This window comes from Argiope bruennichi, chromosome X1 (genome assembly GCF_947563725.1).
Source record: "Argiope bruennichi chromosome X1, qqArgBrue1.1, whole genome shotgun sequence".
Classification (NCBI taxonomy): domain Eukaryota; kingdom Metazoa; phylum Arthropoda; class Arachnida; order Araneae; family Araneidae; genus Argiope; species Argiope bruennichi.
In genome coordinates this window covers 32,194,031-32,211,894 of record NC_079162.1, presented here as the reverse complement: position 1 = coordinate 32,211,894, position 17,864 = coordinate 32,194,031, and the positions used below count along the sequence as shown (strand labels likewise).

General features: G+C 28.1%; 1 protein-coding gene across 2 annotated transcripts in view; it reads right to left on the bottom strand.

Moving 5' to 3' along the window:
- The window catches only part of LOC129958130 (G-protein coupled receptor-associated protein LMBRD2-like), a 44,317-nt gene that overhangs the window by 12,332 nt on the left and 14,121 nt on the right, over window positions 1–17,864 (bottom strand). For both annotated transcript variants that reach the window (XM_056070329.1, XM_056070330.1), the window contains exons 6-13: window positions 12,551–12,761; window positions 11,506–11,580; window positions 10,444–10,551; window positions 7,663–7,840; window positions 5,808–5,989; window positions 4,330–4,463; window positions 2,700–2,808; window positions 2,399–2,600 (exon numbers count right to left, since the gene is read on the bottom strand). In XM_056070329.1, coding sequence (XP_055926304.1) covers window positions 2,399–2,600; window positions 2,700–2,808; window positions 4,330–4,463; window positions 5,808–5,989; window positions 7,663–7,840; window positions 10,444–10,551; window positions 11,506–11,580; window positions 12,551–12,761 — 1,199 coding nt within the window. The remainder of the gene's footprint in view (window positions 1–2,398; window positions 2,601–2,699; window positions 2,809–4,329; window positions 4,464–5,807; window positions 5,990–7,662; window positions 7,841–10,443; window positions 10,552–11,505; window positions 11,581–12,550; window positions 12,762–17,864) is intronic.

Here is a 17,864-nt window from a genome sequence, read left to right as displayed (position 1 = left end):
AAAGGTTCACTATGCTAAAAAGGAATGCAGTCGTTGAACGGTTCATCTTCAATCAACATGCCAAACGGAAAGCGAGACTTTCGCCGCATTTGTTAAGGATCTAAACAAACTGGTTAAGTCCGATTCAGTAGTAAGAGAAAGAATTGGTTTGGAAATTGCTGACTCGAATCTACAAGAAAGAATACTTCGAGAGACTGATCTAAGTTTAGTCAGAACCATAGACCTGGGAATAACAGCCGAATTGAGCTAGATGCGAGCATAGATTGTCCAAGGCCAAAAGGCTGATGTTGTTGCAAGAAGATCTGCTCCACTTATGCCAGTATGATCCCGTGAGCCACATTTAAATAAAAGAGAAGAAACAAACAAATGGTTTAAAAACAGAAAAAAGAGGGAAGTATTAGCTCCTGCTGGGAATGTAACAGAAAACATATGAAGGGGAAACGTCTAGCATACGGTAAGCGCTGGCATTCTTATAACAATTTAAATCATTTTTTGCCGTTATAAAATGTAGTGCTAAATTAATCAGATTGCACAAAGGATAAAGATTAACTTATTAAAGTATCAGTTAAATTTAAAATATTAATCAGGCAAATTTATGCACACAACTTATCTTTTACCTCGTCCGTTTAACGATAAAGGAATTCAAATTCTTGATGAAGAAACAATAGAAATCGTGTTTTTTTTAACAAAGTAGTTACTGATGTCTCATAATAATAATAAAAGAGTTTAAGGAGGCTACCTCAAAAGATGAAGGACTTAAAATTGCACAAAAATATTGGCAAACTGGATGGTCAAATAGTACTGATAAAGTTCCTAAAGAAGTCAAGTCTAATTTAAGTTTAGGTATGAATTAAGTGTAGAGCACGATTTAGTTTTCTTAATAGCAGAGTTGCTATACTAGTATCTTTAAGGGAAAAACATGCTTCTGTTATTACATGAAGAACAGTGTAGAGAAGAAAAGTCGAAAGCTAGAGCTAGGCAGGTTATGTTTTGACTTAATATTAATGATGACATGAAAAATGATATCTAATTGTTTGGTATAAATCTCAAACAATTAAAGAACCTCTTATTAGTCACATTATACCCACTCTTCCTTTATGAGAAAACAGGTCATGATATTTATGATTATGGCGATAAGAGTTATTTAGTAACAGGTATTACTTAGCAAAATAGGTGGATGTTGTTCACTTAGGGAATAAAAGTTCAGAAGTTATAAGTAAATTTAAGACAACGCTTGCAACTCATGGAATACCTAAGATTATGATTTGTGATAATGTTCCTTTCAGTAGCTGGGCAATGAAAGATTTTTCAAAAGAATGGCGTTTTGAAATCATCACTAATGGTTCTAGATATCTCAAATCAAATGGGTTTGCTGAAAAATTAGTAGATATAGCAAAAGGCGCATTAAGAAAATCAATGAAGCATTGCTTAAATGCAGATGTATACCTATTTCAAACATAAACATTTCACCTAGTCAGATGCTTATGAGTACAAATCTAAGAATATGTTTCCCTAGAACTCAAACAGAGTTAATGAGTTAATCAAAAAGCAAAAATTTATTATGGTTGCAAGTTCATCTTAGACCTGAATTTATCTCTTATGAACAATGGTAGCCTACAGTAATTGTTAAAAAACATTCAATCCTTAAATCTTACCTGATTAGAGAAAAAAATGGGGGAGTTGTTAAAAGAAATAAAAATCACATTCGTAAGACAAGTATCTGGATAAATGTCGAAGTGAATCCTGATTACCATGATTTTTGTGATAAGCAGAGTACATGCAACAGTGTTCAAGATAATGATCAGCATAACAATAATGATAGCCTCACAATTCAAATTATAATCCATTTCTCCCTACCTCTCAAAATGTTCACCTACATAATATTATAATAATTCTAATTCAAACTCTTTATCTATAACTCGTAGTGGTAGAATTGCTACCAAACCATCTAGGTACATTGATTATCTTTTATAATTATTTTTATGATTATGTTTTATAGGTTTCATTTAATGATATTGTGTTTGTATTATTATACATGTTTGTGGGACTCTTGTAATTGTATTAGTGCTGGAAAAAAATTATGACTCATTGTTACATTTGCTAGAAAAGAATATGTAATATATACAGAAACACTTGGTGTTGAAATTTTTATAAAGGTTGATCAAAAAGCAGGATTTGGATGTAATAATATGAGCTAATACATGCTAGTTGCTCTTCCTATTAAAAAATAGCTTATAATAAATCAAGAGCATATAACTAATAAAATAATATATACACTAAAAATTCAGACTAATGTATGCAACCTTTGATATTGATGAAAATTTTTCAAATACACTGAATTGAAATCCCTTAACACAAAGCTACATTATGTGAAATAGAACTGAATAAACATACTAACCTCTTTTAACCAGTTCTCTGCCTTCTTCAATTAAATCTGAAGTCATTTCATCATCTCCAATAAACTGTTCAAAACCAATGAAATGCAATATTCTACTGCATATATTGAAATAAGTAGCCAGGCAAACAAAAAAGATTAAAATTGGAAAATAGATGTTGAAGCCATCTGATATGATTGGAATTACATCCATATGACCCATTATCTAAACCAGAAGAAAAAAGGATGAAAGGAAATTATATCAGAAACAGTTACAAAATTAACTTCTATTTAATTTCTTAAAGCTATTCAATGTAAAAATTACCTTAGTATAAGATGTTTCTTCAATATTAGAATTCTTTGTAACATGACTATCAAGATGAATCAGGCCTAAGAAATTCAGGCAAAGAGGTGGAGTCAATCGACAAAGCAACCTGTACAAAATATAAATTTAAAAAAAATATTAAATAAGATATAATAATGCATACCGAAAATATTTATATGTTTTTATTTTTAAGCGCTTTTACTTCACTTCGCTTGTTCCATGTTTGTAGAGACGGAATATTGCAATTGATATTTTCGCTTTCTCATAATTTTTATAAAGTTATTGGTTAATGATAGTAGAAGTTTTAAATTACCTTATTTAATTGAAAAAACAAATTATAATCTGAACAGAACATTTAGATTTTAAAATTCTGATTAAAGAGTAAAAAATGCAAAATTTAAAAATCCACTAATTTTTCAAAATTGTAAAGATGTAAAAGAAAACTAGAATTTTATAAAAAGAAAATTCTTGTTTTGGTATGTGACCCGCATTCCTCCAGAAGTTTGCTATCATGATGCTATCAATATTAGATAGAAAAAAATATGTCATATTTTTCATTTAATGCTGTAAATGCTTCTAGCATTTTAGTCACAAATGTTTGTTGAACGCATAAAAACTTCCGCGGCACCAAGGCTCACCAAATATTCCCATTTATGCTCAAAAGTTTGGAGATACTTGGAAGCATTCATGAACTACTCAAGAACTGCAACTTTCCGCTTAAGAGATATTTCGATTCTGGGACAAAACACATCTACTTCAGTGATTGCCTTTCCATTAGGGTTGTAGAGTTACAACCTGGAATTATTTTTTAAAGTTACACTTCCTTTTGTTTTCATCGAATTTCCTTACTTTTCCACTCTGACAGTTTGATGCTCTTGCTTACTTTTTTCAAAGTTCGGTGATTAACAAAAATGATATATATATATATATATATATATATATATATATATATATATATATATATATATATATATATATATATATATATATATATATATAATAAAAACAAAAAAATCAGATAGAAAATAAATCAGTGAGCAAAAATAAATAAAGTAAAGTAAATTATTGGATATTCGATATTCATGTCATATTCGTGATATTGCCATACTCGAAAATTCAAATTCCGTCACTACCTCGAAGATGCTTTGCCCCATTTCTAGTTTTTATTTTAACTCCTCGTTCAAAATTACTTAAATCTTGACAACCTGCCAGTGTAGCAGCAGTAAAAATTGATCTAACAACTTTCCTGATGCACGCATGTACCAGTTTTTCTGGCTCTTCAGTGTATAATAGTAGTGCTAACAAACCAAATTCTTTGATAGATCGAGTAGTTGGGTTATCATTTCTGGTTTGTTACTAAAAAAAAAATTCTAACATCAAAAATAATTTATATTTGTCAATCAAGAAGCTTTTATATCGTATGCCACCTTTCTTACCAAATCAAAACTGCTTTCTATTTCTAAGACTTCATTCTCAGTCATATGACATAAATTCAAACTTACATTTAAAAAATACTTCTGTCATAAAGATCCACTGAGTTACAATGCCTCCCCCCTCCCCCTGCAATGATATGCCAAAAATAAATAACAAATTCAGAAAACATAAAAAAGATACATAAAGAGAAACTTACATTCCACAAAATATAAGACTATATTCATTAGTTTGGTGATGAGGAGCCAAATAATAATAATTTAATATTCTAATTCGAAAAACAGTGTAATAAGCACACACACATAAATAGGCAATGGTAGCAGTAGATATGACCTAAAAAAGAAGTGAAATGTAATTATATATTTCATAAAAAGTACTTTTGCAACATAATTAGTCTTCACTTATATTTATCTAAATTTGCATATTTGCATTAAAACAATCAAGCATTTATAAATTCATGACAGAAACGCATGGTATGTGTGTCCATGTAGTGTCAATGGACTGAGGCATATTATTCTTCACAGCCCTTCATCAAAAACAAGAATGCAACAATGAAAACAAGCTACCCCGTGACAATGTGTCGCGATTATAAAAAGAAAGTATGTAATAGCAAGACTTTCACATGATAAAACTGAAATCTAATATTTCAAAAATTTTATTATTTGGTTCCAATAAATCCAATTCTGTTTCAAGTAAATAATTACAAAATACTACTTCAAATTCTATAATGCATTGTTGTCTCCATGCTACTTATGCATTGAAAATTAGTTTTGTGGATTGAAATTGGATGATCAATAAGAAACTAACAATGATAACTGACCAAAATGTCTAACATTGTTTAAAATCTAAATTTCACAACATGAAAAAAAAGATCAAAATTATTTCAAAGCAGCTTGAAATCTTCTAATATGACGAAAGTTATTTAATGAAATATTAAACCACTACACATAATAATAAAACCACACATTTACTTGATTTCAATATCAAAATACATTCATGTTGATTTTTGCACATTTGTACATAATAGGAATGGTAACTAAAATGTTACAAACAACAATAATGTACACATATATAGCTATAAACTGTTCTAAAGTAAGCTTAAAACAATGCAAAAAAAGATGGAATCATATTTCTGTTTCTAATAAACTAGTATAACTTGCAACAAACATTTAAGTATAAAAAGCAGTTATGCAAGAACAATGAATACAACTTTATAAGTAGGCTCTAAATACAATTTAGAAAAAAATCATAAAAATTAAGAAAAAAAAGTAGGCATAAAGCATGATCATGGTATATGAATCAATTTAAGCAAGAATTAAGATGTAATAACAAAATTAGCAAACTTATAATAACAATTAATAATTAAGTGGAATTAAAACATACAACTTACTTCAATGTCAGTATAGTTATAGTATGCCTTGGCTGATTTAATAAACAAAGCAAATATTGTTAAAGTTGGACATCGCATAAAAAATGTTAATTCAGACCAAACCGTGATTGCACTAAACATTAAGGAAAAAATTAGGTAAAAAGCATGAAAATAGTTTATAGAATTAATAAAATAAGAAAAGCAATGGCATATGAATCAGTTTATGAAAGAAATAAAAACCAAAACATAAAATTAAATAACTTATCGAAATAATTAACAATTAAATAGAGTTAAAACACCATACTTACTTCAATAGCCATATAGTTATAGCTAGCCCTGGCCGATTTAATAAACAAAGCAAATATTGATAAAGTTGGACTTTGCGTAAAAAATGTTAATTCAGACCAAACAACGATTGCACTAAATACAGAGAGAACAACACACAATGTTCGGTACACCCCGTTACGAAGCATACAGTTCCAGTACCATTCTAAAAAAATGAATAAGAATTTGTGAGGATTATTTTTACATCATGTTCAATATAGTTTTAAACATTTTCAAATAGTTTTAGAAAGAAGATTAACATTCCCTTTCTTTACACAATATGTTTAAAATTGAGGTCAATTGATACCATAATTTCTATAATTAAAATATATAATACAAAAAAAATCAACAATTACATATAATCAACATAGAAAATATATTTCCACAGAAAAATCGTTATATTTAATTAATAATATGGCTGCAATATTTTTTCTAGCTATTCTGTAAGAAATATACAAAAAAATAAATTAAGAAATGCTTTTATCAGTTGAAAAAGAAAACTAATTTTTTTTTAAATCAAAAATTTGAAAGCACAAAGAAGAATTGCAAATGTTTGAGTTAGAGGTAGAAATATTTTAAGTAAATTGGAATTTGTGCCTCACGCCATTTTAATTTACGTTTTTTAGTAAAAAATTTTTTATTTTTAATACATTGATAAAATCATTTTTATAAGTTCTTTTAATTCAGAATTCTTTAGTTTTTAGTCTTTATTTCCTTTACGACTTTATTCTAATGACAAAAATTAAAATTGCAAGGGAAATGAAATTGATATCGATATTATTTGCAACTTATATTGAAAATAGGGTGAAATTTCTAAGCCATTAAATAATCTCATGTCTAAACATATATAATAAACCTGATAATACCTAAACCTAATAATCTCATGTTCGAAGATGAATTGTTAAACTAAGCATCAAGATAAGAAAGAAGAATAAGAAATGTCATTCACAAACTGAAATAACACAGGGCAGATAAAGGAAAAGGGCAGTCTTTCAATTAGCTCCAACAATTTTGTTAATGTATATAACATTTAACATAAATAAATCAGGCTTCTCATCTATGGCTGAATATGCATAAGAAATATACAATTATAGAAGGGGGAGGGGGACATTATACTGCATGGAAAGCTGAAACTTCCACATGTTTGGTAATGTAAAAGAATAAAATATGCATTTTTTTTACAAAATATTATTTGTAAACACATTCTACATATAATCTTTGCATATTTCAGAAAATATTAAATCTATCCTTTTCAGCTGCAATACCTTGCAGCTCTAAAATATAAATAATCTTACTTGATTATTTAAAGCAAATGTGGTGGTTTATATAGATATGTACATAAATTTCAAAATCTGATGAATCTAAAAAATGTAACTAATGAAAATATAAATTAAATATCTGTTCTAAAAAGATACCCCAATGAATAGTTCTATTAGAAATGTAGAATCTTGAACTATCTTATAATTTTTGATTATGTTCTCAAACTAATTATGCGAATTTATATGCTCAATTTTTTAAAGAAAAATACTAATTAAAATAAACTACTCTAAAAAATAGACTAATATTGCAGAATATTATAGAGTACTCATTTTACAAAAACTATTAATTTACGTCTTTTATATCCTAAAACATGCTTAATTTAGAATCTAATAAAAGCTTCCACAAGAAAAAAAATTAAACATATCGCTATATTGAAAAGTAAGGAATAATTCAACAGACATGATAGCAAAGATTTGGAAGCTGTACCACATTCAAGAAAAAATAGAAGCTGTACACAGATATTCTTAAAAAAATTTTTTAGGCTAAAAATACTTAAAACAATTTCATTTTTATTCATACCTATTTTTGGAGTTTGAATAAACTTCAAGAAGGAGCTTTTAGTTGTTTTAACAGATGTCTTAAAAAGCCTTTCTCTATTATTTTCATTAGCAACAACATCTTCCCAATGAAAAACTTGTTCTAACAGCATATTCCATTGGCACTGAGTGCGGCGATACATATGAATAGCTCTAATAATCTGAAAATTATTTTTTAAAACTTTATATTAGAATGCAATCCAAGAAACACTTCACATAGCAAAGAAAGGAGAACCTCGCCCGAAACTTTTAACAAGACTAAAGTTTATAAAAAGATAATATAACATACTTTAGTAAGAAAAAAGTAATTTTCTTTACCAAAAATAGTATAAATGGCATCAAATACAAAAAAGGGTTAATACAAACATCTACACTCGTGAAAATTAAAGATCACATAGCTAATGAATAGAAATAAAATCCACGTTTCCTTTTTTAATTTTCATTTTAAGAAATATATTATGTTAACTGATATTAAATTAATGAAGGTTATAATTTCGCCTCATAACTCATTTATTCCAAAATGATTTTTAAAGCAAAATTGTCATTAATAGCGATCCTTTTATATAACTCCAGAAAAAATTTCAACAGAGAATGAATGAACTAAAAAATATTTCCCATTTGACAAATTAATTATAATCAGTGCTTGGTATTTAAGATTTATTGATAATTGTAAAATTAATACTTATAATAGAAAGTGAGATTATTTAAATGCAATCTATTTGTAAAATGTTACAAAGGTGTTAATAAAATGTATACAACGATTTGAATTTAAATCTGAAGTAAAATGCTTACAATTAAAACATCACACTCCAAAGAGTTGTAAAGTTTTATACCTATATGAACCTCTTGACAAAGATGAACTGCTACGAGTTGGTAGAAGAGTAGTATTTTAAAACCGTTTAGATTACTAGAAGCGTCATTTGCTCCTACCAAAGACCATGCTCCTTACACCATTTAACAGACTTGATCGTAGAACATTTTCACAAAATATTTTTACATTCAGGCATTACATTTTCCCTCATCCATCAATCATACTGGGTACCTTCTGGAAAAGATCGTGTAAGACTAGTAACAAATAGGTGCTTAACTAGTTTAAAAACAAGAAGTCAAACTTTTAACAAATGATAAAATAACAACTCGGAGATCGAGTTGTTCCATGTCGGCCGTTTGAAAAGGAGGGGGTAGATTTCACTGGACCAATAACTACTAACAATAACCTAAAAAGATCTAAAATAATATACTACTGAAAGATTTTCAGCTAATCTTAGGAGATTCATAGCTAGACGAACGAAATCATCAATTATATGAAGTGACAATACCACTAATTTTAAGTCTGCAATAAATATTTTGGATTTCTTACTGAGAAAATGCAGATTGGATTCTTTGCAAAGATTTAACGCCAAGAAAGGTATGGTATGGAGCTTCATACCTCCGACATTGATTAATTTTGACGGACAGTGGAAGGTTAACATTGGAGCAATGAAAATAATTTTATTGAAGGTGCCTAAATCGGCAATGTAACTTTCAAGGAACTTAAAATGTTGTTGATACAGATCAAAGCAGTTTTGAATTCAAGACCTTTGTGCACTCTTTCTGCTAATCCAGCTGATCTTTAATCTTTGACTCCTGGTCCTTTTTTGGTGAGAGCACCATTCTTGCCAATACCAGAACCCAGTGATTGTTTGACTAACATTTTTTAACCTTCTAGAGAGTCTCTCAGATCCAGATTCAAAAGCAGGAATATTTCAATTATCTGCTATCTCGAGAAAAATAATTATCTGCAGTCCTTCAACCAAGCATCAAATCCAGATCAAATATCAAACCAACTGGCTGTCTTGAAGGAGAATAACAAGAGCCCTAAGGAATGGCCCAAAGTTTAAGAAAAAAACATATCCTGTATATCATGTAGCAGATGCACTAGTCTCCATGTCGCAGATATCACAGCCCCTAAAGGTATTGTCCTACAGACAATTTCAACAGACTCTGCCTACTCCCTTTCGAAAGTGTTGGACAACCGTCCAAACATGGTCGGGATGTTAAAGTAAGGAACACATTATCCCCTCCCAACTGTGGTCGGCAAAGAAACCGGTGCATGAGTAGTTTTTCTGAAACTTTTTGAATCAATTATTTTTTCCTTTTGCTTAGAAATTTTATAATGTCTAATTAGAGATGAAATTAATTGTGAGTGTCTGTATTCGAATGTGTTTTTCATGAGCGTAAATATATACAATTCTGGATTTAATGATGGATTTTATTACTGAGAATTAGAAAAGGGATATTAGATTCTAAGAACTACTGAGAGGCAAATAGATTTAAAATGAAATTAGAATCAGCTGTAGAAAGCTTTTGCGTCATAGAAACCAATTCCAAAGCAAATATATAAATGTATATTTAAATTGAAAATATTAAAAACTGATGTTTTTAACATACATAAATGACATATTTCCTTTTTAAATAAATATATTATATTGAGAACTTTTAGATATATCTGCGTTTACAGCCTTGGCTTATTATCGAAATTATGCTTACTCTTCAGTACATATTGCATATCTGTTAAAACAATCGTGATTTCTCAAAGTAACTTATACTTTTAAACACAAAAGTGAATCTTCATTCAACATATATCTAAAAAAACACCTCTATAAAGATTTTTTAAAAAAAACTTTAAAAAAAGATTAATGAAAATGTAAGAAATGTCAAATACATATCCATAAGGAAATGTGAATTCACAATCAAAGAAAAATAAAAATACTAATTCAATCACCTGCTTATGAAGTTTTGCAAGCCCTTTCACACTTATGCCATCAATGGAAAATCTGCTATCATCTCGAGATCTTCTGAGTTGTGTCATAGATTTCCTCTCATCAGGCAACTAAGAAAAAGAAATCGGTAAAAGATATTTAAAATCATGTGCAAATAAATATGCTAAATAATTATAAGCAAATAAACTATTGGAAAATAATAACACAGCAAAATTATCAAGAAAAATAAATCGATCACTGAATGTAGGGAGATATTAAATAATTTATTTTCAAACAATTAAAAATAATAGATGGAAGGTTTTGTCGGTAATGAGATAATACTAAGGCAGTAAGCAGAAAAACTATACCCAATTGAGTAGAGGCTGCGGCGTCAAGGCAAATATAGATGCTTCGAATAGCAATCTTAGGACCGATACAAAGATAAAACATTACTGAATTTGTCCAAAATTAAAATCAAATATGATAAAGAGGCCAAAAAAATTATATCATACTGTTTACTCATGTTGAATTAATGTTGATGGTGGGGGTAAAAATAATCGTATTAATCAACGATAACTGTTTATTTTCATTACGTCTTGTAATATGGCTTTATTTACAATAAGTTACCCTAATATGTGCTGCAGTAGAAATACTAATTATGCAAATCAATGTAAGTTAATCTTTCTATCCAGCGCATCAACCATCTTACCCCCTGATACGCCACCGACTAATTAACCACATTTTCTTTCATAGGAAGGTAAAAAAAAAAAAAAAAAAAAAAAAATAAAGTAGATGAAATTTTCTTACACACCTATTATGAAAGAATAATGCGTTATTTAAATTTTAGCTTGTTTTTAGATATTGAAAGGAACAAATTCTTCCAGTCATCTCATTAATCTATTAAAAATGTAAGTGACCAGTTATATCAATTTCATAAATATAAGTTTTCAGACAGCTGAAAAAAAATGAGAAATTTACAAAAATTTCTAAACCTTTTCTAAACTTTAATGTTTATCATGGAATTTTCCACAAGAAAAAAATTATTGCTGTTTTAAAATATTGTCTTAATTTTAAAGAAAGCTTACCTTTTCCAAGATCAAATCAACATATGGTCTAGTAGGATGACTAGCAGGTGTGGTATTAGATATATGAGTTATCTCCTACAAAATAATCAATATTTTAATGCAAATATAAAGTAATAAATTAGGAATCGATATTTAACATAGAACAATTTGAATAACAAATATTATCAAAGTAGATAACTGTCCATTTATAGGACTAAACATTTAAGAGCATGCAAAATAAACAAACTTTTTAAAAGTAGTAAAAAAAGTATTAATATGATACATTTGTTCTTGAACACAACTATTAAAAATTCAGAAAATTGGATTTGCCTAAATGTAACATTATGACCACCACTTCCAAATGTTTACAGCAAAAAGGGTGATTTAATTGAAATAGAAAAGTCGATTTATTCTCCAATCAGTTCTAATGGGAATTTAATTAAAGTTCTCATATTCCTGTAATACCTTTTATTCTACTTTCAAAAATTGATATATCAATTTAAAATATTCATACAAAAAAAAAGTAATGCCAGCAACAATTTGTGTTATATTTATCGAAAAATATGAGCTGAAAAATGAAAAAAAAAAAAAAAAATTTAACAAACTACAAATTGGAAAGTAAAACAGCGCTATTACAATAATAGAAAATTTTTTAAAAAGTAGGAAAAAATCATAAAAAATATTTTTTTCTTTTTTTTTTAATTGCATGACATTTTTTTTCTATCAGTTATATGAAAAGTTTCAAAGATTAATCATTACAGAAATGGAAAATAATTTCCAAATTTCTAATAATGTAAGTAATTCTAATTTATCTTAATATTTTCTATTTCATTAGATTCAATTTATAATTCGAAAACTACATAGACATTAAGTAATACATTTCAGACATTAAATTTTCAAAAACTCATTTCTAATTAACTTAATTGTTTTAGTATATGCTTAAGTCGAATCCAGCTCTAGAAATAAAAGGTCACACATTGTTGTTTTGAGCACAGAGCTAAGCAGATCCACAGAAAAGTTAAGTTTTGGGCTTTATTATTCTCAATATAAAGAAAGTACTAAATACCTCCATTAAATCATCAATTCTTTCTTCTGCTTCACAACGTTCGGCGCTGACTTTTGAAGCTTTAAAGTAAAGAAAATTCAACATATAACCTTTCTTAGTAGTATTCCAAAGTTTACGTGGTATCTCAACTAATCCATATCCTTCTAGAAGTACTAAAAGGAATAAGCCCCAAGTGTTACTAGCTGTTATACATATCACTTTCAAATGAGATCTGAAAAAGTATTTTTACAAATCAGAATTATTATTATTATTTTTTTATGTTTACATATCAACATTAAACTGAATTCAGTTTTTGGCTAAAACATTCTCAAAAGATAAGCATTTAATTATTACCCCATAAAAGGAGACTAAATGAACACATAGCAGAAACAATTTTTCTTCATGAAACTTTAAAATTAAAAGAATCATTTGCTGAACTTACAATTATGTTATTATTACACATAAGCAAAAGATATGACTAGGAATGATTATCTATACACAAACTTTCAAGAAATCATTCCAAGAACTTTACATGGCACTGATCTGAGACATAAAACTTTCTGATCAACCAACACAATAAAAAAAACTCTTTAATCATTTATGTAGTTTTCCTCAACTCTATTTTCTATGATTAAAAATAATCCAGTCAACAACAAAGATACACTGATCAAATACGGACATTATATAAAAAAAAAGAAAAAAAGAAATTCATAATCAAAGCCCTAACTCACTTTATTATTAAATTTGAATATTTCCTTATAGACATTCAATAAATAATTTTAAATTCCATTTCGATTTTAAAAGAAACAAGTATTGTAGATGCAGAGATTGTTACTATTAAGTAGAAACTCTATGATTATTGAGTAATTTATTGTTTTACCACTGTATCATCTCAGATAACTAAATTCATATGAATTAATATCAAACCGCCGATCATTTTAAAAAATCCATACAGTTTTCTACGCTGTTTCTTTTAAATGTCTGTTATAAAACAGATATTAATTCAACGATGTCTACAGGTAAAAAAAAAAAAAAAGAAAAGAAAAAAAAAGGAACCACACACCTTTTGATAACATTAACGATCAAAATAATTAAAATATTATTCGATCATTTAGTAAGAAGCTTTTGCACAGAATTAGCAAAACCCAAGAACACATCATGAAATTCTAAAAAATATTTTATTTCATTACTTCTTAACCCACCCTAATGAAATAATATGCTTTGTCTCCAGTTGCCCAAATAATGCTTGATTATACCACTGATGTTTTTTTAAATAACATTTTTCTAGAAAAGAAAAAAGGAAAAAAAAAGACTATTTGAATCAATGCATGTTAAAAAAAAATGTGTTTGAAGTTTGAAGATAGTTTGAACTCACATATGTGGTAATGATTGACATACTAAATAATAATTTTTAGATAATAAATTTAAAATGTAGGTGTAAAGAGTATTATTCAAGAAACGCTCAAGAATACTGCTTGAAATAACAAATTCTTAATGTACAGTAAGCATGGTAGTTAGTGATTATCACAAAGGGGAAAAAACTCGATTATTTTATAAAAGACAGATATTTATAAGCAGTTAGAATCATCCTAAATAACCAATGAAAAACAATGTTTATACAAAAAAAGATTATATTAATAAAGACATGCATTTTGCTCTTAATTTTGAATTAAGAGCAAAATGCATGAAAGAATATGGTCATAATAACTTTATTAAATCAAATCATTGAAACATATTATTGTTTCAAATAAAAAATGCCATCTTCAATATTGATACAATCATTATATATATATATATATATATATATATATATATATATATATATATATATATATATATATCAAATTAAAAGACTGAACACTTTTTTGAACTGAAAGAAAATATCAATTGGAAAATTAATAAAATAGGTAAGGAGAACAGTGAAGCTGGAACACTTTTCAGTCACTGATTGCTTAAAAAATCATCAGAAATAAATACGAAAAAATATTTAAACACCTATTTAAAATATCGCGTTCTTTGTCTAAACTTTATGTTCAAAAATATGATTGATATTTCTAATTAAAAAATGATTAGCTATTGACAAACTAGGATAGGAACCTGTTAAAAACAATCAAGCAACAAATATTTAAATTCCTTTTTTATTTTGACAATGACAGCACTTAAAATTTCTTCCCCATGTCATTATTTACGTTGAAATTACTTAACTTTAGTACAACAAGAAATTAACAAAATTAAGAAAAATATATTCTTTAAAAATTTTATTACACTCATGTTATGCTCAATTACAGTTAAGATTAGTTTTGATCAAATATTACACTTTATGTTAATATTTGATAAAAAATAAAATAATAATTGAAAAATATTAATTGTTTCATCGTTGAACATTTTATTATTTTATGACTTCAACAGTCAGATAAAATAATTATACATTTTAAATGCAAAAATATATTTTGCTGTAAAGTGATCCACTTTTAACCTCACAAGTGCCCCTCATCAACAATAACACCTGGGTCAGAGCGCTTCTGTAGTCAGGACTGGATTGTCAAGTAAGTAAAGCAGGCAACTGCCCATGGGCGCCTTACACCTCTTTATTAATAACATAAAATAACGGTCATCCTCGGCAGCTGACGATTTCAGATGATATTTGCAAGGTCTCCAGGTTAAACCATAATTTAATTTTATTGAACTATGACCATAATTATGATACAAGTCTCATAATAATTTGCAAACGTTTTACCATGAGAACTTATTATTGCCAAACTTATTATAGATTACTGCCAGACTTCAATGTAGCCTACTGTTCATTATGTAAATAGAAACTAGTGTCTAACATTCATTAATTTTTAGCTTAAGGGATAGTAAATAAAACAGTTTCTTCTTAGGATGAGGGGCAGATACAAGGTGGGGTGGAGGATCTTGAGGGTTACGAGCTCTCCTGATTAAAAAAAAAAAAAAAAAAGACAATATTTTGTAGCCTGAAAGAAATTTTTAATTGCATTCTATCAATTGATGATGAAATATGATTATACATGATTATTTGATTTAATAAAAACTTTTAATCGAAACCACTATGTAAAAGCCTTAAATATAAATTGGTTTATTTTTATAATCCATCTTTTGTTGGCTTTGCATATACACTCTTGAAAATATATAACTTCATAGATGAGCAGACATTTTGACGTCGAGAACTTTGGCGTAAAATCATTGCTTGGAGTCCTAGACGTAATACAAAGTCAAAACGTTGTGTCTATGAAAGAGTACTATAAGTTATATATTATCAAAGAATTTGTAATATACTTTATATATTACATATAGAATATCGTATGATCGAAGTTTGACGTTAGGCAATCACAGAAGCTTTAAGTAACGGATTTGCATTAATACTTCCTACTATTTCCTAAAAAATAAATTAACTGAAGTTGAAAATATCACCTTTAAGTTTGCATTTAAAATAAAGTCATACGGCATACAACAGCACAGTTTAGTCCTAAACACCTTATACCAGGCTGATTTAGCTCTCTTTTATTGACACCCCGAAACCTCACCAGAAAATTTTCGTAACATATTCTATATTTTTGAGAAGATTCCCCCTCCCCCCCCGCCCATTAAGATGTTAGTCTACATCCACCCTTGTTTTAAGCAATATTCGCCTGCAAAAGTTAGCCTTGCTCCGCGAGTTCACTCCTAATATCAAAACAGTGAGAGAAATTTCGTCAGTATGATTTAGCTCTCTTTTAATGACCCCCCCCCCGAAACCCCTCCAGAAAATTTTCGTAACCAATTCTATATTTTTGAGAAGATCCCTCCTCCCCTCCATTAAAATGTTAGTCTGCATCCGCCCATGTTTTAGGCAATATTCGTCTGCGAAAGTTACCCTTGAACCGCGAGTTAATTCATGGATATTTGACTCCAAATATCAGAACAGAGAGAGAAATTTCGTCAGTATCTAGTGATTTTCGACCCACCTAAATCGACGAGTTATATCTTTTTCGAGGATTTTGATATGCGCAGTGGAATGAAAAATTCTTCTTACGTAATATTTTGAATTTTGGTATGGCTAATCAACCGTAATATTTTGAACGAACTTCTTTCCTTCTATTAAGGAGTTTATTTCCAAAAATATTTCATTTTGTATATATTTATCTTAGAAATATTCTCTTTTCGAGGTAATATTTGATGGTATCAACAAATACAAGGTGATTTTTAGATATTCAATGTACAATTTTCTTATAGGTAATTTTAATTGCCGATACCCAATTATTTCGCAATGATAAACTGAAGCTTTGAAGGAAAATGTACAATTAGTTTTAAACTTATTCAGTTTATAGTTTTTAGTTCTATAAACAGCAACTGTACATAGCTCAAGTAAATTTAAATACATATCTCTTTTTCATATATACTGAAACTTTAATTTTGTCTCATATGTAATGAAAACAATGAAAAGAATAATACATTTTGTAAGATAAATGCTTCTTTTTTTACAAATTAATCAAACTAGAATACTAAGATGAATTCTTTACTGAGAGATGCACAAAGAAATTTACCTTTATAGTTAATGAAGGGTTTTGTGTGTGTGTGCGTGTGATAGTTAATGAAGGGTTTTGTGTGTGTGTGCGTGCGTGTGATAGTTAATGAAGAGTTTTGTGTGTGTGCGTGTGATAGTTAATGAAGGGTTTTGTGTGTGTGTGTGATAGTTAATGAAGGGTTTTGTGTGTGTGTGTGATAGTTAATGAAGGGTTTTGTGTGTGTGATAGTTAATGAAGGGTTGTGTGTGTGTGTGTGTGTGTGTGTTATTCATTAAACCTTTCTTCATAGTTCTTAGTTCATAAAACTTTTTTTTTACTAAATTTATTTTCTTGTATAATTTTGTTGTTTTAAGCTATATGATTTTTATTTCACTGAACACGCATATCTTGTTGCTCAGATAAATTTAAAAAGCACATTTTTTCCCCCGCGAAAGTTGTATTTTATCTCTTAGTTAACTGAAATGATAGAAAAAAATTGCTAATTTTTGATTAATTTATCAAAAAATGATATGCATATTTACATTGGTAAGATGTTTTTCATATGTATGAAATATTATTTAATACTCGTTGAGAAAATTATCTTTGCATTTAACAAAGTTTTTTTTTTTTCTGTGGTGCATTACTAAGTTAATACACCTCATCTTCATTTATTAGGACTACATTAAAATGTAATGTTATATTTCAAGTTAGTTAGCTTGAAAGACTTTATAATTGTTGTAAAAAATATACTTATCATTTATGTTTTTGAATATTTGATGTTTTAAATTTCCATAGGGATAATATTTATGTCTGATTGCATAATAAACTTG